This window comes from Cygnus olor, chromosome 7, assembly GCF_009769625.2.
Source record: "Cygnus olor isolate bCygOlo1 chromosome 7, bCygOlo1.pri.v2, whole genome shotgun sequence".
NCBI lineage: Eukaryota > Metazoa > Chordata > Aves > Anseriformes > Anatidae > Cygnus > Cygnus olor.
In genome coordinates this window covers 29343275-29364110 of record NC_049175.1, presented here as the reverse complement: position 1 = coordinate 29364110, position 20836 = coordinate 29343275, and the positions used below count along the sequence as shown (strand labels likewise).

At 43.7% G+C, this 20836-nt stretch overlaps 1 protein-coding gene across 11 annotated transcripts in view; it reads left to right on the top strand.

Moving 5' to 3' along the window:
* Nucleotides 1–1312: 1312 nt before the first annotated feature.
* CCDC186 (coiled-coil domain containing 186) overlaps nucleotides 1313–20836 on the top strand; it is a 34376-nt gene continuing 14852 nt past the window's right edge. The window contains exons 1-6 of one of the 11 annotated variants that reach the window (XM_040563584.1): nucleotides 1313–1336; nucleotides 12216–12266; nucleotides 14399–15094; nucleotides 17473–17599; nucleotides 19497–19625; nucleotides 20361–20573. In XM_040563584.1, the coding sequence (XP_040419518.1) occupies nucleotides 14403–15094; nucleotides 17473–17599; nucleotides 19497–19625; nucleotides 20361–20573 (1161 nt within the window). In that variant the 5' untranslated portion in view covers nucleotides 1313–1336; nucleotides 12216–12266; nucleotides 14399–14402. Of the gene's footprint in view, nucleotides 1337–2541; nucleotides 2659–5344; nucleotides 11663–12215; nucleotides 12336–14398; nucleotides 15095–17472; nucleotides 17600–19496; nucleotides 19626–20360; nucleotides 20574–20836 lie in introns of those variants that run through there. The other 10 variants (XM_040563580.1, XM_040563575.1, XM_040563581.1 and 7 more) reach the window with 10 other exon arrangements.

Sequence of the window (20836 nt, the reverse complement as noted above, 5' to 3'; positions counted from 1 at the left end):
TGAAAAGGAGAATCAAGTATCCCACTGAGGACAGAACTTTATCAGCACGTGAACTGGCATGAAGTTTTCTTGCAGTTAAAAGTTTCAAAGAATGACTGAGCCACAACGACTGTTCATTTCATTGTTTTTGTCTCTTAAATGTTACTTGGTCATTTGGGACATTCCATGCCTTAGGATACTGCATCCAGAAAGGGCATGAAATGACAGCAGTGAAAACTAATTCTGAAAAGAAAAAGAACAGGGCTGGCATCAGCAGTGGAAAATGACAAATGCAAAGGAGTGCCAGAGGTAGCTGGGGGTAGCGCTGTTAGCACAGAGACTGATCTGGAGTAACATCGCAGTAGCTGCTGGAGGTCGATGTGCTTTGCCTGCAAATACTAGTCAGAGCTTTGGACTTGCCTGCGTGCAGGTTTTGTAATACTGTACCAGTGTGTTATTAGCTCTAATTTGTAGGATCCAAGTGCCTAGGAACTAGCTGGGACACCACTGTGCTACATGCCGAACAAAGGGCAGTCTGAGCAACATACAATGAAAATAGTTTTTTCCAGGTATGACTTACTCAGAGTGCTTGTGTAATTACAGTCACGCTTAGGACTGAACGATTCCATGCATAAATTAGACACGACAATGGTGGACAGGCCTGGGCACCAGGACTGCAGCTTCAGCTGCAATGCTATACTTATCTGACCTGGGGAGAGAAGACAGGCTTCCTGGGGCTTCATTGGTGGTGCTCCCAAAGACCCATGGCAGGCCATGCTTACTTAGAATAAAATAGTTAATGAAAGCAATTCTTAATGAAGAAAATAATAACTCTTTAGGTCATCTTGCCATTATATGAAAGGCATGATGTGAAATTAAATCAGCTTGCAGTAATTACATTACAACGGAGCAGCCTGCTGATGATTGCAGAGGATGGGGCCCTCCTCTCAGCTCCTCCTCGGTGTTGCCAGCCACGGCTCTCCAGTGCCAGCGGTGTGGAGGAGTGAGGAGGAGTACAGGGTGTTCAGCACTTCTGCAGCTTCAGCCACCTCCTTGTTTATTTACCCCTAAAGTTGGGATGCTGACACTTCTACAGCTGAAGGGAAGAACAGAGGATCATAAGCCCCTGCAGTGGGCAGAGCTATAAAGATCCTATATAATTAACAAACGCCAGCTAGAAATCGAGCAGTTATGTGCATATTTATTTTTTTTTCTTAGAAGACAACAAAATAAGAGGCAAAAGCTCTCCAACTGTGACTTTTTGAAAAAACAGGCCAAATTCTGCTTCTGCCTCTGCAATGCAGAGCTTATGTCTGCAGCAGAAGGGGAGTCTGTGCATATGACTCTCTTTTAGAAGGTAAGTTCTCTCACTCAGAAATTGTCTTCCACACCATCTGTGGTGCCAAATGAGAGCTGTTGCTGGCTACCTAAGAGTTACAGTCATTTGGTTGTTCTTACTTAATTTGAGTGTGGACAGTTTGGGGAGGGGGCTCAACCTGTGGTCTTGGCATTATCATTCACAAAGTATCAGTAGCTACCTGCTGGGGATAAGATAATGTTCAGGTGAAAATTTGGCTTCAGCACGGGTATTGAGAGTCAGAAGTACCTGAGCCTCCATGCTGGGCCTGGAGCTGTGGAGAGTCCAGCTGCCTACAAAAGTCCTTTTTGCCTGCCTCTCTGGGAGAACAGAGCCTCGATTTTCTTAACCTGATTTCAACACCGCTGAAAAAAAAATTGTATGTGTAAGGTTTTCTATGCATATAAAAACAAATTTGTCAAAATAAAGGAGTGGGCTGACCTAACAGGAAAGTCAGCCCTGCCAAGGGGCAGCCGTTGGACATTGCACTCCTGAGGTCCCTTCTGACCCAATTACTCCAAGTGGTTCGTTATGTTTAAGGAGTTCCTACAGGACAGATGCCATTGCTTGGGGTAGCCAAGCTGCTACAGTAAATGCAACTGTTATCACTTACAGGGTCTGCTAACCTACTTCTATCAATTTATTTTTATTAGATAAAAAAGGCATTTATGTTGTCCTCTGGATTCCAAAGCGTGTTCCATGGAGCAGTTGCTTCTCTCACTAGATGCAATCAAGGCTTTTGCTGCCCAGCAAATTTTATTTATTTTTTTAACCCCCTCAGCAAAAAGCGGTGAAGTTCTGGCAGATGCTTGCCGGGGCCAGACCCCGTAACACCCTAACACATTCTATTGCACTGCAATAGAAAAGTGAGGTGCCGTTCTCTTCATGATGAAGGGGTGAATGTTACTTGGTACCGCACACCCATCTTGGAAGAGATGAGAGGCATCGGGGTCTATCTCTCTAAAACCCCGAGGGGCACACAGCTCCTGGGGACCGCCCTCCCTACGACGCCAGCCATGAGGTGCACCCCACTCTGACAGAATCCCAGAACCATTCCGGCTGGACAAGACCCCCAGGACCATCCACCCACCCGTTACCCCAGCACTGACAACCCCACCACTAAAACCATTCTCCTGAACACCTCAGGCCCGGCCCCTCACAGGACGTCCCCGCGTCCCCTTGCGCGTCCTCCGCCCACTGCGGGCCGGCCGCCGGCATGGCTCCGCCCGGCGCGGGCACGGAGCGCCGCCCGCCGCCATCTTGGCTGATGTGTCAGGCCGCGGCCATGGGGGAGCTGTCGCCCTCCCCGACGGCCCCGCACGGTGAGGCGGCCGGGAGTGGGGACGGGGAGGGGGCGGGTGGGTGTCCGCTCGCTGCCGGCCCCCTCAGCCCCGGGGGAGCCCGTGGGTTCCGTGAGGGGGCCGTGCGGGGCCGGGGCTGGGCTCGGGGGGGTCCCCGTGGCGGGGGGGCTCGGTGCGGGGCGACGCTAAGCCGGGATGTCGGAGCGCCCCGCTCCGGCCTCTCCGCGTCGTTAGGCGGCTCGCCCCTGTGTCTGGGGGTGCGGGGGGCTCGCTACGCCGTTAAATAATCCGCTGACAAGGATTAGCTTTATGCTGTATCAGTACGAAGGTTATTTTCCAGCGGTAGGGTGAGCGGTGTCCTTGTTTTTGCGGGTGGTGTTTGCTGAAGCCCCTTCTGGGTTGGTGAGCAGGGAGCGCTGCTGCGAGTTGGGTTGTGGGGTAGATATGTGGGTTTTGGCTCTTGGCCTGGAAAATCGGCTGCCCAGGTGGGTCTGGTGTGGGTGTGCTTCCAGTGAGACCGTGCACGCCGGGGGAGGATCTCTTGTGGGACTGAAACCTGTATGTAGGGTTAGGGATAGGGTCCTCTGGCTTTGTTGTTGGCTTGGTTTATTGCGTAAACTTTCCAGAAGTTAAAATGTGACAGGCAGAACATGCTAAAAAATCCACATGTGACCAGTGTCCTGCTATGTTTTGCTGTATAAGGAAATTGTTGAAACAGCGTGGAAAACAGCTGCTCTTTTATATTGAGAAGGAAATGCAGTCGCTGACTGCGATGAACGCTTACATTGCCATTGACTTTAGGAGGGGATGGTTAGGCTCTAAAAGCAGAAGAAATTGAAATTCTGAAGTGGCATCAAGAGACAAGGCAGTCCACTTGAAATGTCATCCATTTTAGAGGGGGGGGAAATGTAAACTTGATCCTTATTGCCTCTGAGCCCTTCTCTTCTTTTTCTGGAATTCTTCAATCATCCTTTTTTGCCTTGGCTTTAAAACAATATTCTCTATTGTTTTAAAAGACTTACTTGATTTGGTATTGTTGACAGATGTTTATTAGTATTGCAAAGTTCAGTATTTCAGTGTTGAGAAGAGGACTAAGGAACGAAACAGTGTGGTTTCTTTGGTCCTAATTAACAGGTATGTTGCTTATCGTTTCCTTAGGCGAATATTGAATTTCCTGAAGCTGGCTTTTTAAAGAGTTATGGAAAAAAGCAAGTCTTCTTCTGGATAGGCTGTTGTTATTAGGTAAAAGGCAGTTTGTTAAATCAGTAGTCCTTACGGATAGCTTACATTCAGACTATAGACTGAGACCCTGCTGCCTCCAACTGAAACAAAAAATCTCATCAGAAGCAAAACAGTCTCCGAAGAGAGGAGTTGTAGAAGAAAATGATCCTGTCTTCAAGAAGGGCATGGAATACTAATGTTTTTAATTTGCAAATGTTACATAATACCTCTTATTAATTAACAGGAGTCCATCTTCTTTAGAGCTCTCAGTTGACTCATTCAGATCTGCAAAAGATCAACTCTTTTTCCCTGTTTGTTTTTTTTCCCCTCAGGGGCTCTGGAGAAGCTCTGTAGGAAGATCAGGTTAGAAAACAGCAGTGCCTTACCATCCTCGTGAGTGGTGTTTTTCAGTATACAGAGGTCAGGCAGACAGAAACGCCTTGGTTGGAGTTTCACAACCCTGTTGTGTGTTCCGGAAAGAACATTTGAAAATAGCCTTTGATTGCAAATATGCTGGCATCTTCAATACTAAATAAGCTAAGACCAGTAGCTTAACTAAAACAATACCATGACGCTACGGCTTTGTAATGGATGAAACTTCTAACTCGGTTAACGATGGAGAAGACCTGTCGTAGAATATATGCTTTGTCCAGGCTGTGATCTCAGTCATTCAGGGAGGATTTCTTCTCCTCCATTAAAGCATTCTGCTCTGCACAGGTGAGAATGTCAGTGTCAGAAAGCAAATGCAAACGAGGCAGTAGTGGTGACTAAACTGGCTGGTATTAGCCTTGTTCTGAGCAGAGTTGAATGCATGATGCTAAAATCCTGTAAGACTGTCGTGGTGCTGTTGGTGGTATGGCAGCAGTTGCTGAGCAGTGTAGGTGAGACCAGTTTTTGTTACTTAGAAGAGTAGGAGTTGTGTGCTGAAGAAGCTTGCCCACAGAAGATTGCAGGTCTGTGCATAATCCCGTATGTCTCACTTGAAGCTCAGGGTAAAAGGGCCGTGTTGCTCGTGTGTGGTTTTCCCTGAGACACGGGCTTCTGAGCCTGGGGCTAGAATGACAAAAAAGCAATACTCAGGGTACCTGATGCCCTGTGTTATGGGGAACAAATCCAGTCCCACTCATTAAACCTTAACTGATAAACTTTATTTTGGAGTTGTGCCGTTACTTGGCTCTGTGTGCGGAGTTAATGGGATTGTGATATTAACCGCTTGCAAGACACGGGTAGAAAACCTGGTGATACCGTGAAGGAATTCATACAGTGTTGCTCAACTGTTTAACTTGTGACATAAGCAAAGGAAAGCAAAGTTAAAGTATGAGTAAGCCTGCTCTTCTACAGTACTTGACTCACGTTGAAAAAATTGATAGCGATGATGAGCTTTGCACCTTAGCATGGGGCTATGCAATCAGTGTGTGTATATAAAGTAAGATTAAAAAAAGAGGAAAAATGAGCTTAAGTACTAAACTGATACAAGCAAGGAAATCTAGAGAGTATTTGTGTATATGCACGCTTCCCCTCCCTGCTCTCCAAGCGCTTGCATCAATGCAGGTCTTTGTGTGAGCTGAGTCGGGAACTGTGTTGAGTTATGTCTGGGCTGGAGAGCTCTGTGTCCCAGCACGCAGCCAGCTTTACCTCTTCTACGTGTCCTGTCTGCGCTGTAGCCCTCCAGCTTTTCCATGCAGACGGAGCCACGTGTCGATACATCTTCCCTCTCAGCAGCACTGGCTGATGCTCCGTAAGTCCTTTACCGTTTGTCTAGTATAGAGCTATATCCAGTCTTTGGTCTAGGGTCAAAATGAGTTAATGTTGGGAGAGCTGGTATAGGTGGGACTCGGGTGGTTTTCTTCTGTTTCCTACACGTGCCATCTAAATACAAGAAGGCCATCGGTGTACAAGGCCTCATGGCCTTCCCCTCTCTGTTTTGTGTGGCATGCAGGCAGTAGTTAGGAACTAAATCTCCTCTGAAGCTGTTCTTGGCTGAAATCTTTGATCTGTCCCTCTACATAGCAGCTATACAGTAGAGATACTTCTCATATCTGGTCACGTAAACAAGAATTTATTTCAGTGAATCCTCTTTTCCTTATATTTTCCAACTGAAAACAGAATTATCTCGTGGAGTTGAATTTCCCTCTTTTGCAGTGTTACCTGGTGATGCACTGTTTAGACTGGGAAAGCGATTTGAGGTGGAGCTCTTGTGAAAGATGCCATGCCCAGTACAGGTACGCTGGGTGCTAACTGGAAACAACAGGGAAGTGGGCTTTGCCGGTCAGTGTCATGAGCAGTAGACAGTAGCTGAAGATATTTGCTTTAGGAAAATAATTAAACAAAATAACCTCATACTTGACGTGTTGGACAAAGGTAGGTTTGGTCTGTTCAGATTAGTCTAGGTGAAGGTATTATTAGGATTACACTTCAGCTGCCTGCTAACACAAGCTGTAAGATTTTTCTTCCATTTTATTTTTAGTCATACTGTCACGTAAAACTTTTAACAAGAGTTCTTGTGATGACAGGTTGGCACTCACTTAGTCCTGACTAATTATCCCAAATTAAATGATTGTTGTCTAGTAGAGATGCGAAAAGTTCTTGAAGAGTTGCAGTGTAGCTTTTAAAATGAGCAACGCTACTATACGAAGGGAGAAAATTGTCCTACCCCAGCATCAGTTGTTTCCTTAGCGGTCTGCTTGGAGATTCATTCTGTATATGAGAGCGCACGAGCTGCCCTACGGCTTCGTTTCTTACCCAAATGTAATAGATCAGAAATTAAACCCAAATTAAAATGAAATAGCAGTTTCTGGGATTCTGAGAGTTGTCTGGTTGCTAATGGTGACTTTAATGTCTTTGTTTTAGGGTAACCTGGTTAAAGAAAGTAGTGCTTATTATTCTGTTGTGATAGAGAATAGGGAGGTGTCCCTGCCCATGGCAGGGGGTTGGAACTGGATTGTGTTTAAGGTCCTGTCCAATTCAAGCCAGTCTCTGGTTCTGAGCTAAATGAAGTTTCTCTTTAGTTTACCATGAGTGTAGAAACTAGAAGTGAGGTGGAAGGCTAGTGAGAATTGCAGGGCATCTGAAGAGACTGCTGCTTAAAGCCGTTTACTTAGATTTTCTGTTGAGTCTCCGGGGGGTGTTACTTTGGGATGGTGCCATCTTGAAAAGCAAGATAAATAATAACAGCAGCTATTTTGTAAGCTCTTGGTCCAGAACAGAGTTTAAGGACGGATCAGGAGGCAAGGATCTCTAATCCCAGTGCAGAGAGCTGCTCTGGAGCAGTTCCAAGGGGCCTGTCCTGTAGGTAGGGGTTTTCTCTAAAGGCGCTGTGTAGAGGTGCGCAGTGTTTCTGTAGCTAGTTTGCAGTACGGGCTGCAGTTTCAGCGTGACCATATGAATACCTCTGGAACGTGGGCTGCTTGTGTTGGTGTCACCGGGTGTTTCAGCTCTTTATGTTTGCCTGGTCATGGTGCTTAGGACCCCACTGCCTGGGGGTGTCAGCTGCCCATGAGCCGTGGAGCGCTTCGTCACTTCTTTCCTTGTCCCACGCCCACTCTGAAACGCATCGTGCCGCTACTGCAGCTTTAGTCATTAGACTTCAGTCCACTGCTTGTAGGAAATTTGAGTACTCTGCTGTGACAGATAAGAAAGAGGAAAGAGGATGGCTTTGTAAGTTACGCTGTAATTTAAAAATAAGCTTGTCTCGGATTCTATAAAGCCTATCTGGATGCTTTTCACATTTCCAGAGGTGAAGAGCACATGTGGTGTTAGCTGCTGATGTGAGAGCTGTGGTTCCCTGGGTTTGTGGATTGCATCCCTGCCTTCTTGGTGGAAAGGAGATGGTGCTCTCTTCGCCAGAGGCTCTGCTCCAAGGTCTCGTAGCACAGCTATGAGGGGAGAACATCTATGCAAAGCTGATGCGAACCCTTCGTTGTCGGAAGGAACTGACATAAGTGGCTGCAACTGACCACTACGTTGTTTAATGCTGACTGTGTCTGGTGTTCAGTGAACTACGTTTATGGTGTTAACTTCTTGCTAACAGAACGTTTACTCCTTTCACTCCGAGGCACGTATCTCAATACTCTTTACTGCTTCTCAAAATCCACTCAGGTTTGAGCAAGTCTTTGTTATTATGCACACACTCGTGAAGCATTAGTCCGTTTCTTTCCTTCCTTGTCCAGCTTTTCTACTGTATAGCTAAGCTTGGCAGCTTAAATATATTCTTTTTCTGTTACAGCAGTGATTTTTGTCACCTGGGACTGACCTGAACAGCCAGCCCATGTCCTGGCAGTGCCATGCTTCTGTCACTCTTTACTCTGTTTTGGTAAAAGCCCAAATGGGATAGTTACTTGGTGACAAGATGCACGTTTTCTTTTTTTCCCATACTGTCAGTGATTTTTTCTCAACAGTCTAGCTTCAGAAAATGCTTCCTATACTTCTGTCATTTAATGAGTCATTAGATGTGTTTTGAAATTGCCTGAAGCCTCTTTGTTCTTCTCCGCTGTTTACAGCGTACGTGAGGCATGGTTCAAACTCTCTGCTTCGTGAAATTGAACGCTGGCATTAACGGTGCATCTGCTTAGGAAGTCTTTGTAGTCCAGGATTTAAAAGGATCATGTTTGTGTTCCGTAAGATTGAAAAGGCAGGCGGTTTGAAATGGCATGATATTGAATTAAAATGTACCAGATTCTCAAGGCGTGCCCCTAATAACAGGATAGGGGAGGGTTGTGGTCCTGCTGAGAGCTGTGCAGGCAGCGGGAAGCACACAGGGAATTGCTTTCGTCATGAATTAACTTCTGGTGGCTGGAAATTAGCAGTGTTGGAACGGGGCTGAAGATTTCTGAGTGATACAGTGGATAGCCTGATGGACGGCTGAATGTGTCAAGAGCATCGTAAAAAGTAGGGTGTATGGTCTTTTCAGCAGAGAAAAAGGGAGGATTGAGTGTTGGAGAAACTGCTCTTTTTTTGTGCTCAGTGACTGGCCTCTGAAATGAGAATTTATTGTTAAAGCACGTATGGGAATGAAGGACTGCTGCCGGTTTTCCTCCCTCTGCCTTCCGCCTGTATTGCTGCATCTTCTTTCACTTTTGCATTGGCAATAGGTAGAAAGGCAAAAGAAGAGCAGAGAGCAGGAGGGAGAAAAGCTGCAAGTTTGAGATGAATGTGATAGGTCTTAGCTCTCTGCTAATACAGAAAACTTCTTAAATTTTCAGAGTTCTTCTAGTGAAGGTGAATAGAGGAGTTAGTCTGGTGGTTCAGTGTAGGTATTGTTTGAAATACTTTTATTTGGAATCCTGTATCTCGAGCTGTACCTGCAGAAGCTATCCGTTGCTGGCTTGTGTTCTGCCACCCGGGCGTTTATCGTCATCTCTTAGTGTATTTGGAAGAGTGATCCTAAAACAACAGTAATTAAATTTATTTTTGTTACTGCGCATGAAAATTAATTCTCAGTTCTTCAGAACGTGGAGCAGTATTAAAATCAGCATTTGAGTTGGAAGAGATCTTAAAAGAGGTGATGTGTCTTCTAACTGCTAATTGGCTTCTTATCGCTGCAGGTAACTGCTACGGTTGTAGTCCAGGAACTAAATATTAATGTCTGATCACTGCTTTCTTAAATAGTTATTTAATGTGGACTAGTAAATCTTGCGTTAATGAACAGTCAAATTACTGTTCAGAGATGATATCACTGGCTTTTCTGGTAGTTCTATTTTCATTTCCCTGTAAAAATACCATAATAAACAGGTACCTTACTACCCTAATACGTTGTCACAGCAAGAGTATAGTACCATAATTAGACTTTTTTTATTCCAGAAATCCAGCTAATGTGCTGTAGCGTGGTATTTACTCGTCTTGCGAGAATGAGAGCAAATCTTGCGTGAGAAGGAGTTGCTTGACTTGTCCACTTAGCAGGTGGATTTCATAGGACGAGTTAAGACCTTGATCTTACTGGCTGGTACTTTACAGATCAGGTCTGTACTGTTACGGTAGCTAAATATTAAACATTATTTGACTTAATTTTTAAGTCACTTTAAACCTTGAGATAGGCTACTTGCAGACAATAGAACGTAAATGGATGTAACCCAAATAAATTCCAGCAACCTGTACATTTTTTCCTTTGCAAGTTTTACCTTTTGCATGCATTAATTCTGCAAGCATTTCTGTGTGCTCTTACCTCTTATCTACGGATAGCCCCTGAGGCCAGGGCTTAACAACATGTTAGGGTGCTTGCTGCTGAAGGTAGCCACAAGGAATATATATATATTTTTTTTGTATTTTACAGGATCATGTAGCAAGGTTTTTGATGTGCCCCCCGGATCAATACCTGTCTTGTATCAGGTGCTTAGCTGAAGGGCTCGAGTGACTGTCACCTCTGTTCGTGTTTCTGCCGTTTGATTAGCGGTTAGAGAGGATGCTTCTGTTCTGGTCCAAAGGCAGTGAATGAAAAAACTGCTGCTGGTTTTCTGAGTCTTTGCTTTCTTTCGTGTATGTGTCTGTGAGACACTCCCTTAAAAAGTTGTGCTGGCCGTTCACTGTACCTGCAGGCCCTCAAAATCTTCCGGAGTTTGATTCCCGTCAGTTTTGCAGCAGCAATTCGGCAGACAAGCACGTTTAAGTCACAGCAGTAGGAGAAGGCTGCAAAGCGTGGCCCTGCCACAGCAGCAGAAGCCTTACAGCCTGGCTGCAGGAAGCCTTCCCCGCACCGTGCCAGCGCCCGGCAGTCTCACAAGGTACCTGGGGGTGCTGGGGGTGCGAGGCAGGCACGCTGGGGCTGAGCTACCCTCCCTGTGCTCACCTGACAGTTCCTACCCTGGGCGTCTCAGCGTGCCCAGGCGCTGCAGGTGGGCTGCTGCGTGAGCCAGGTCCCGTGCGGAAGGGCTGGAGAAGCCTCAGGTGGGTTTTGGGACCGAGTGACCGGCTGAGGGTGTAGGGGGACGCAGGAGGACGCCGGTGCTCCCCTGGCAGCACTTTGCTTTCTGCTGCCCCGCTGTGTGCAGACTTGCCCTGGTAGGGCTGGCGTGTAAGGAAGTGGTACCACAACTTCATTATTTCCCCGACTTTTGGAAGAGTCATTTAGGGTAGGGAGGGTGACAGAAGGCGTAGATGGAACCTGGAAAAACATCGAGCTGCTGTCAAGTGTGTATCAGGCGTGTTTGGGACCTGCTGTATTTGTATGCTTGATGTGAAAGAAGCGAATATTATCATATTTCGTTTCAACCAGCTGGGGCTAGGCTGGCAGCGTTGATCTCTTTAAGCTACTTTCACACACACAGTTTTGCTTACCAAGCAGGAGCCTTTTCTTTGCTATTACTGCAGTTTTCTGTCTCTGGCCTTACAAACGAGGTATCTGCTCTATTTAGTTGCCTGGGGTAGACGTGACAAACTTTGGATATGCCAGAGACACGTTTGAATATCAAGGTGAATTTGCATTGACAGCTACCCCGCATGATTTCTTTGGCTGGATATTTCTGAAGATAAAATTCTGATCCTAGGGTAAGATCTTGTTTCTATTTTAAAAATAGTAATAGGAATGTGAAAACCAGTACTGTGCGGTGGCAGCAGGAGGAAAGAAAACATCTGTTCAGGGCAGGAACAGGTTTGGATCGATTTGGGCAGACAGATGTAGAATTGAATATATTGGAATCGGGCTGGGAACATTCTTAATGTAGGGAATTCCATTCTGGGCACCACTGAAATGCAGAGCAAGTCTGCAGGGAACACCGAATCCTCAGAATTTACTCTTAAGCTTTACCAGATTTGTACAGTCACTTCAAACTCCCCATGCGTTTGATACAAAACCTACACTTCATGGCTGATAGTAAGTACATGATATTACGGATAAGGAGTTGATGGCATTTTATGGCTCTGTAACTGCTTGAATTATGCAAATAACTTCTGCTTCCAAATAGATTAATCTCTATTATTAGTCTCTAATATTAATTCAGAGTCTTACTTACAGGAGGAAGTAACACGACAAGGTTAAAAATCAATTTTCTTTCCAAAGTACAGTCTAACAGAGCTTTATTTTTCTGTTGCTCTCATGTGAGGAGAAATACCATCCAGTTTGCTGACCGGCCTTGAGGTTTAGGTGGAAGCTCCCCTATCTGCTTTTACCACTTCTTTTCTTGTGGGAGTGAACCGCAGCAGCTGGGCAGCGATGAGCAGCTTTGAGGCAGCAAAACATCAAATGGCTACACAGTTGGGGGGGTTATAACACCTTAGACTTCAGGAAAGTCTTAAATTGAGCCAGAAGTTTCCCTCTGATCATTCCAGAGAAAGTGTCAGCAAGGACTTAAACTAGAGGAACCGCTATGGAAAAAGTTGCACCTCAGCTTTATTCTAACAGTCTTTTTTTTTTTTTTTTTTAACAGGCATCTGCTGAGTGTGTGGATTGGAAGCTGCCCGTGACAAGATACTAGGAGGTGAATTTCTGCCTTCCCTCTGAACAACGGCATTGTTTGCGGATCTGATGGTTATTGACTGTGTTAAATGTACCAGTCTCAGTCATTATTTTTAACAGCTTTTTAATTAAGTAGAAGCTAGCGTTCTGCTACTGTCGAGCTCAATGCTTTTTCTTGCTGCCGTATTCATTTTCCTTGCTTGCCAATTTAGATCGTAAATGGGGGTTGTTTCGTTTATTTTTTTTAGATTAACAGTAGAACATCTTGAACTTTCATTACTAGGAGCTATCAAAATGTAGATAGTTACCAAAAGAGCAGTTGTTTTGGCTGGACAAACTAAGCGGATGGATTCATTGGCTCTGGTATTGACCTAAGCATAAATACTTGAAGCCAAGGGGGGATCAGGAATTTTATTCGTGTCAGAGAAGATTTGCTTGTAAAGTGGGAATCCTTGTAAACGTTTCACATTGTATGTTGTGTAAGAACTCTGCCATTCACCGCCTCTTTCTCATTTGTAGTTTAGTTACCATTTGTTTTCTGGTTCCCATTGACTTGTACTGTTTTAGAGACTGTGGTGTTTAGTTTTTTGTTTTGAAACCAAAAAGGAAAAGAGGTCTGTTTGTTACTTAAAGAGGTAGAATTGTTATTGGATCATTTGTTACTGTTGCCATAGCATGTTCTCTTTCATTCTCAGCCTTAGGTTTAGTTTCCCTTTCTATTTTCCTCCTGTGGATTACCCGGCAGTGTTTTCAGGTACTTGTGGTGGGTCTTTTTTGATTGTGTTTTCTGATAGAAACAGCTGAGCTGAGGCTACTTCTTTTTTTCCTTATCTGATTTTTTTTTTTTTTTATCTATTAGAGCGTAGTGGTAGCAATTAGTCACAGACATAATGGATGGGGTTCGTGTATCCCTCTGTTTTAACGGGGTAAGCCGTGGTACTCAGTGTTGGTTAATAAGGCAGGGACTTTGGAGGAGTTGAGCCAGGTGGCACAGAGGGCTTCCTCTCGGTCTGAGTTCAAGTGCAGAGTCTGGAGCGTGTAGCTGAACAACTCCAGTTGTGTGAAATGTGTGAGAGAAAGCTAAACAAATGAGAAAGCAAGTGTGAAAACAGGCCTGATGTTGCAAGATGGCAAAGTTACTGCTTCCTTCGAGATAATTGCTGGAGAAGCTGAGCTGAATTCCTAAATGAAAAAATTGACTTCTGTTTATAAATAGTCTAATTTATCCAGTATGGGGAGCAGGGTGACATCTAAAAGTTATGACTGCTGTAATGAATTTCTCCTAATGGAAATGGTGCGATAAGAGCTTCTTGTGCTTGATAAAAATGCCAGCAGGCTTTCCAGACACCTGACCATCTGGGAGTCCTGAAAAAGAAGATCCAACTTTGTATCCAGGCTGTTCCATAAATGTTCTAGCTATTTGGATCACAGTACGGTGTCCTTCTGGAAGAACACTTTCTGCATAGCTTTTCAACTCCTCAAATGTTTGCTCTGCAAGCTACTTTGGGAGAGCAAATCTGCCTCAGACCATCTGTGCTCATCCAGCGAGAGATTTCTGCTGCTTGCTAGCAGATGGGAGAAGAGAATCTCACCCCCAGCCCCCTTCTTCTTTTGGGTTGCTGGGTACAGATGGGTTTCGTTGTATGGGTAATAGGTGAGGATGTGACAGTAAAGAAGTATTTTCTCCCTTGCCAGATGCGGGAGTTGCCCTGTGTTATAAAAATGAGTGAGTGAAGGCATATTGTTGCTTTCAAATCATGTGTGGGACAATGAAAGCTAAAAAGCACACGATTCTTAGATATTTCTTTGTTATATCTGAAATGTTTTTCAAAGGTGATTACTTGAACTTTTTCTGGTTTTAAATCATAGAATTATTAATTCTAAAAAAGTTCTATTTTTTTGATTGCGTTGGCATTTACTGTCCCACTCCTTCGTGTTTGCTTTCCTTGATTTATCACCCTCCTTCAGAAAAACTTGGAGAGTTGACGTAAAAGGCTAGAAAAACAACAAACTCTGCATAGCTGTCGTATGTAAATGTTTTTGCCCTTTCAATTGTACTTTCCAGTAGACTTTCCTTCCCCTTTCTTAATCTCTTTTAATTTTGATTTTGAATATAGCATGTTGTCTAATACGAATTCTTCTACATTTCTGAAGGAAAATGATGGAGGAATATGTACCAGAAACGCAAGGCACGCCGGAGCCAGTCAACCTGTCGGGCAACGCCTCTTCGAGGTGCCCAGATACCAGGAGGGCTGACGAAACACCTGGAGCGAAGGACTGTTCAAACGTCGCTTGTGCTGGAGCTGGAGCTGGCGTCCTGGAAATGGAATCGAGGTTGTTGCCCTCAGACCAGGATCCGCCAGCCACTGACCTGAGCGGCGGCGGGGGCCTGGCGGAAAGACAGGAGCAGCAGTCTGCGCTTGACGACAGCGGAGGGGCGGACTGCGGTGCCAGTACCTGCTCTGAAAGTAGGGTCGAGGGCTCCACGAAGCCAGGGCGTTTATCTAGCGAAGAATTTGAACAAGATCCAAAAACTAATCAGGCCGAACAATCGTTAATGGAAATACTGCAGGAGCTAAGGGAGGAATCTGACTTTGTGAAAAAATCTAGTGACAAAATCTACTCAGAAAGCCCTTACGACACAGACTGCACAAAGAAGCTTATTTCCACCATGCATCAGACTTCCTCACAGGATGATTTGCTGAAGGAAATAGAGTCTGAACTCTTATCTACAGACTTTTCCAAAGAACACAAATGTCCAAACGGTGTGAGGAAAGGTGAACGTGCCTTGGCGGTGTTTGAAAAATGCGTGCAAGATAAATACCTGGAGCAGGAGCAAACTATAAAAAAGTGAGTATTTTAGTATTCTCATTGCAGCTATGGAGGTGTACACAAAAAAGTTTCAGATGCGTATTACGTGAACACAACGTTATGGTATGAAACAAATAGCATCCTGAGTTGTTTTAAGGGCAGATGAAGAACATCCTTAAAAAAAGGTCAGTAAGTGAGGAATTATTTTTACGTGTGGAATGTACTTTTAAATAAAAATGCGTGCTTAGATCTCTGAATTCTCGTGGGATTTGGCAGGAACTGAATGGCCGACTGTTCAGTCGAATAGCTTGCCAGTGTCTAGAATTACTTATATCACCATCACTTTTACAGTATTTAAAAATAGTCCAAGATTCGTTCTGTCCCTTTATGTCTTTGAAGAAACAAACCATTGTAATTACGAACTCTCACTAGTTGTGTTTGATTTGAGTTTGAAGTTGCTTGTTTCTTTTTCATGCAATATCAGAATTCCGTCTTCTGTCATAATCCAGAAAGTTCTAATTGGTTGAGAGTTGTTCTTTGTGTTTGAAATGGTGCAGGAGGGCTTTTGAAATGCTTAAACTTTGCTGTATTCAACTGGGCTTAGTAGTTCTACCATCTGCTACATGAAGCATATTTGTCGAAAGCCAGTTCATTGATTTTTATTCTATTTTTTTTGATTCCCCACTTGGACTTTAGTGTTCTGTTACCTCTTCAAAAAGGTTTTTTATTAACAAAACATAGTGTGTAACTTTAATTTTATTCCTGCTTGCAGAGCTGGAAATAAGTGCCCTCTCCTTCCTACGAGGCATTCTGATAGCGTGGAAGGGGAGGACATCAAAGGGAGGGGAAAATAGGGGGAGAAGCTCCCAAAAAGTAGAGCAGCTCTTGCACCTCACCAGTTAACCTCTGGCATAAAACATAAACGTGAGGAAAGTGAGCTGATGACAGAAAGGCTTGGCTATGCGTGATTAGGCATTTAGTAATTGTGGAGGAGGAATAAGAATCTGAAGGGAGCGGTGTGTAGCTGGTTCTAGCTCCAGAAAATGGTAAGTGAACAAGTCAGTTGGGTTTTACGTTTGTGTACAGTACATTCAAAGGCAGATCAGTATTTTCAGCAGTGGACCAATTACTTAGAGACAAACGTGCACGTAGATATATGTATTTATTACATACACACACGGATTTGTTTTATATAAACATACCTTCAGTCTCTTTCTTTGCCAGCTCCATCCCTTTGAATTTTGGGTACTCACCTCCAGAGCGCAAAGCTGCTGTGGAATACTTTGTTTAGTCCAAAGGGCGTTCTGGGTTGGGCTGATTTTTGTCCCTTTGTTTATGATCAAAAGAATTTCCTGTAACATTGCTCTGGAAATAGTCCAGCTGTCTTTTATGAGCAGATCTGTGATAGGTAAGTGAGCAGCAACTGTGTGAATCTCAACTCCCTTTGAGCATTTGTACTCTTGGAATATTCCTTACTTCTGAACTGTTCTTTAACCTAAGCTTGCTTTCGTTGGTGCTATTGAAGTTCTTGTAATTTGGAAGTCTTGTTTATTTAGAAAATAATTTTTGAAGGAGGGAAGCTGAAGATGAAAGTATGAATCTAAAGGGGTATTTAAATATCTTGTTCAGGTGAATACATACCGCACACAAATTCATGCGGTTGGTGGCCTAACTTGCCTAGGTGCTTTTGGAAATACCCACTACCTAACTGTGTCTTTAACCATTTAAGTACATTTGAGACTGTGTGCTCAGCAACTCTGACAATATGACTTCTGCGTTTCACGTATTGCAGTGCTAGAAGGTCAGGCTAAATCTAGTATTGTCGAGGTGTCAGCCTCAACTCAGGCTTCAAACAGCTGCAAAGGAACAAACCGTAGCTAAACATTTTAACTTTATAAGGGCTACCAGCACGGATGCTGTTGTAGTTACATGGAACCCAGATTTTCTAAGTCCTGTATCTTAGCAGGTTGTGGACTTCAGAGGCTGCTGTGAGAGTTTGTGCCAATCCAGGAAATGAACGCACTGCCCGTGTTTTCAGAGCTCTGACTGGGGAGCTCTGTGATTGGAAGTTACTGTGTACAAAAGCACCTCCAAATTGTTAACCTTTACAGAGCCTGCTGCTAGTTCTGGAGTGGCATAGAGGCGTGAAACATCTCACATCATCAGGGGCAGTAGAAACCCCAAAATGCTGGAAGCAAGCAGTTTTCTCATCAGAAAGATGCTGCTGGCTGGTTTAGAGTTAAGCTTCACAGGCACAACGTACTTTTGTTTTTGTAAGGCTTTAGTGGAGTTCATTAGTGTTCCTGGCTCTAATTGCAATAGGATTTGCAGTCAAGAAGGAAGAAACGTACCTCAAAATAAATAAATCAAAAATACGGTACTGAAGTACCTTACATTTTGTTTCTTTTTCTTTACAGATTGATTAAAGAAAATAAAAAACATCAAGAACTGATTTTGGACATTTGCTCAGAAAAGGACAGCTTAAAAGATGAACTGAAAAAGCGAACAGAAACAGAAAAGCAGCACCTCAACATCATTAAACAGGTACAGACAACGAAACAGAAGTGGCAGCTAGTATCTCACCTGTATGTGATGCCCCTGTTTAATAGAATATGTGGTAGCATAGGGGAGAAGGAAGGAGTGCCCATGCTCATGTATTCTGAGTATTTGGATTTATCCTCACTATTCTTCCACTCCAAGAAGTATTAACTGGCTGGAAGTGCCTCTGGCTAAGCGATCTGAATCCAGAAATTCATTTTAGGTGTTCAAGGAGTTCAGTTTGATGAGTTGCCTTGATAGGTGGGTTGCGTGTACGTTGTCTTCCTGCTGGAGACTGTGTATGTTAAAGGCCTCGTAAGCCTTTTTGCAAAATGGCAAGTTCAGCCTCTTAGGATGATTTATTGCTTGTATGTAGACAGAAGGGGAATCTTAGGAAAGTGTTTTATCATGCCTCATTTTTTTTGAAGTAGTCTTCTGTTGTTAACTACTGCATCTGACAACAGAAGTGAATGGCTGTAGTTGGACTTGTAAGTGCTAATGGTTATGTGGAACATAGATAAAGGTTAGAGCATGTTAACTGTGGCCTTGCACGTTATTTTGGTATTATCACTTACTATATGCTACATTTGGCCAGTGAATGGTTCAGAACCATGACAGGCTAAAGAGGAGCATGGAGTTTGTGTTGGTGTAGGCTGGTATTAGTGTAGGAGGGAAAGGTATCCCTTCGGGTGTCACTGCTGCTCTATTACAACATTCGTGAGGGAGTCACGCGCTGGTTTCTAGTCCCATGAGTAAGATCCCTGATACGGATGTTTGGAGGTGGTTTCAGAAGATACTGCTTTGGTGTAATACTTGTAGTTGGATAGCAGCTGGAATTGTGAGATACAGTGCAGTGAGAAACACCTGAGTTGCTGGGTTTTGTTTTCTCATTGTTGAAGTGAATGTTTTTAATGTGATGATTTCTGAATTAATGTGTCCCGGGAGCTTTCAAGGAAACGAAAGTTTGGCAGCACTCGCAACTGCAAGTAAAATGTTTATGCATGCTTGCACATTTAAAAATAAATAAAAACAAACGTTTTGCGTGCTAGGCAATGATTCAACTTGCAAAACTGAAGAGGGTGTGGTCAAATTCACTGTGTAGCTTGTTTTTGCTCTGTGTTGTAGCTTAGGTTGCACAGAAATGAGGTACTGACAGTGGCATCTTTCTTCTTTCACACCCTTCTTCCCCACAAAAAAGGCAGGCCTTGGTGAAATGGCTCTTCGTAACGAGAGGGTTGTCCTTAAGGCACCGTTTGAGCAGCCTTAGGGCAGCATCACAGCTTGTCTCGCCACCGCTCGCCCTTGTGCAAGTGCTGCTTCCTCTTGGACCATGCCTGTGCGGCTGCGCAGCGAGCCTGCCCGGGGAGGTGTTGAGCTGAGCGCCGCTGGTTGTTCTTCAGCTGGATCAGGTCTCACCTAGTTCACTGGGTGCCTAAGGAAACGTGCCAGCACAGTGACTAAGCGCCACCTTTGTATTTGCTGAGTTGTTTTTCAGTGAATTAATTCCCAGTCCAGTTCAGCACGGACGCGTGACTTCTTTGCCAGCGCAGTGCAGGCTGGAGGTGGTGGCACAGGGATAGCAACGAAAGGGTAGAAGATGAAGCTACTGCAGCCAGCATCTCAGCATTCGCTGTCAATCTAATTTTTTTTCTGTAATAAACTACTGTGCCTCCTGTTCTACTTCATTTGATGCAGTTGTCTCACTGAAGATGAAAATTGACATCTTTCATGATTGTACTTGAATACAAAGCTAGGCGTTGATACGGATAGTTGCAGCTTGACAAGTGTAAAGTACAGGTAAAGATCTGTTGAGGCATATAGTTTGTGTGAAATGTTCCTGCCTGTACAAAACATGATCAAAGTCTTATTTTTCCTATAATTATATCATAATGTTGTCTTCTAGCTAGAAGCAAGAATAGAAGAGCTTATTAAAGAAGTGAAAGCTGGTAAAGACAAACTTTTAACTCAAGATGCAGCAGCCAAAAATGCTATTCAACAGTTGCATAAAGAGATGGCCTATCGAATGGAACAGGTAAGACAGAAGACCTTTAATTACAGAACATCTCATGAATGAACTTGATCCCTGTAGGAAACATGCAGCCTGGTCTGGGCTCAGAAGCAGGGTAAAAGCTGGCAGTGGCTCTTACTTATTCGAACTTATCAGATGAAATATTTTTCTCAAATAAGGCACAAAGCTTTTATTTTTGTCTCGTATTACTGAGAGTTGAGATTTTTTTTTCCTTCCTAATATATTATGCCAAGTATTTTCTCTGTCATGTGAACTCTAAAGCTCAGTTTCTGATTCTTTTTATTTTCTTACATGAAACAAAATTTATTAATGCTGGGGTAGGGGGGAAGCCCATCTGAAAAATAAGCCACTAAATGATACTGAGGTTGGCACGTGGACAAGCGAGACAGAGGATTGGTACTGGGTTTTTGCAAAAGTATTTTGTGACTAAATCTTATGAAATACAACTCTTTCCTTCTGAAATAAACTGTGTTCAGAATTACTTGTGTGGGGGTAATTCACATGAGACGTTTAGCTCTGAAGCTGCAGCTGCTTAGATGCATTTACTGTTACAAGTAATTCCAGTGGAATCAATTGGACTCTTGTGGTAATGTGGTGATCTAATGCTAGGCTTTGCAAAACCGGTGCTATTGAGCCCTACTTTGATATGCTCCTATATTGGATGTCTTTGGAGTAATGTCCTCCAAAAGCAAACCAGAATGAATCAACTTTGTATTTCCTATTTAAATATTTTTCAAGGCAAATAAGAAATGTGAAGAAGCACGCCATGAAAAGGAAACAATGGTGATGAAATATGTCCGAGGAGAAAAGGAGTCTCTTGACCTCCGAAAGGAAAAGGAGATACTTGAGAGAAGAGTGAGAGATGCAAACAAAGAAATTGAAAAGCATGCTAATAAAATCAAACAGCTTTCTCAGGAAAAAGGAAGATTACACCAGCTCTATGAAACTAAGGTGCTCTGAGTATTGCTGCGTGACTTGAGCGAATGATTAAAAGCACTATCAGAACAAACTTTTATCAACGCTTGTTTGCTACTATACTTGGGGAAAGAAACGTTTTCGTTTTGTTTTTGATGTATATCTGTGGAAAAAAAACCCTTTCCTCTGAGGGAAGGGGAAGAAGTAACTGACTTCTCGTTATCTTTTTCAAGTTCCATTTAGTATTTCCCTAATTTATTGTATTTAATATAAAAGACCGCTTATTGCAGGTCCGTGGA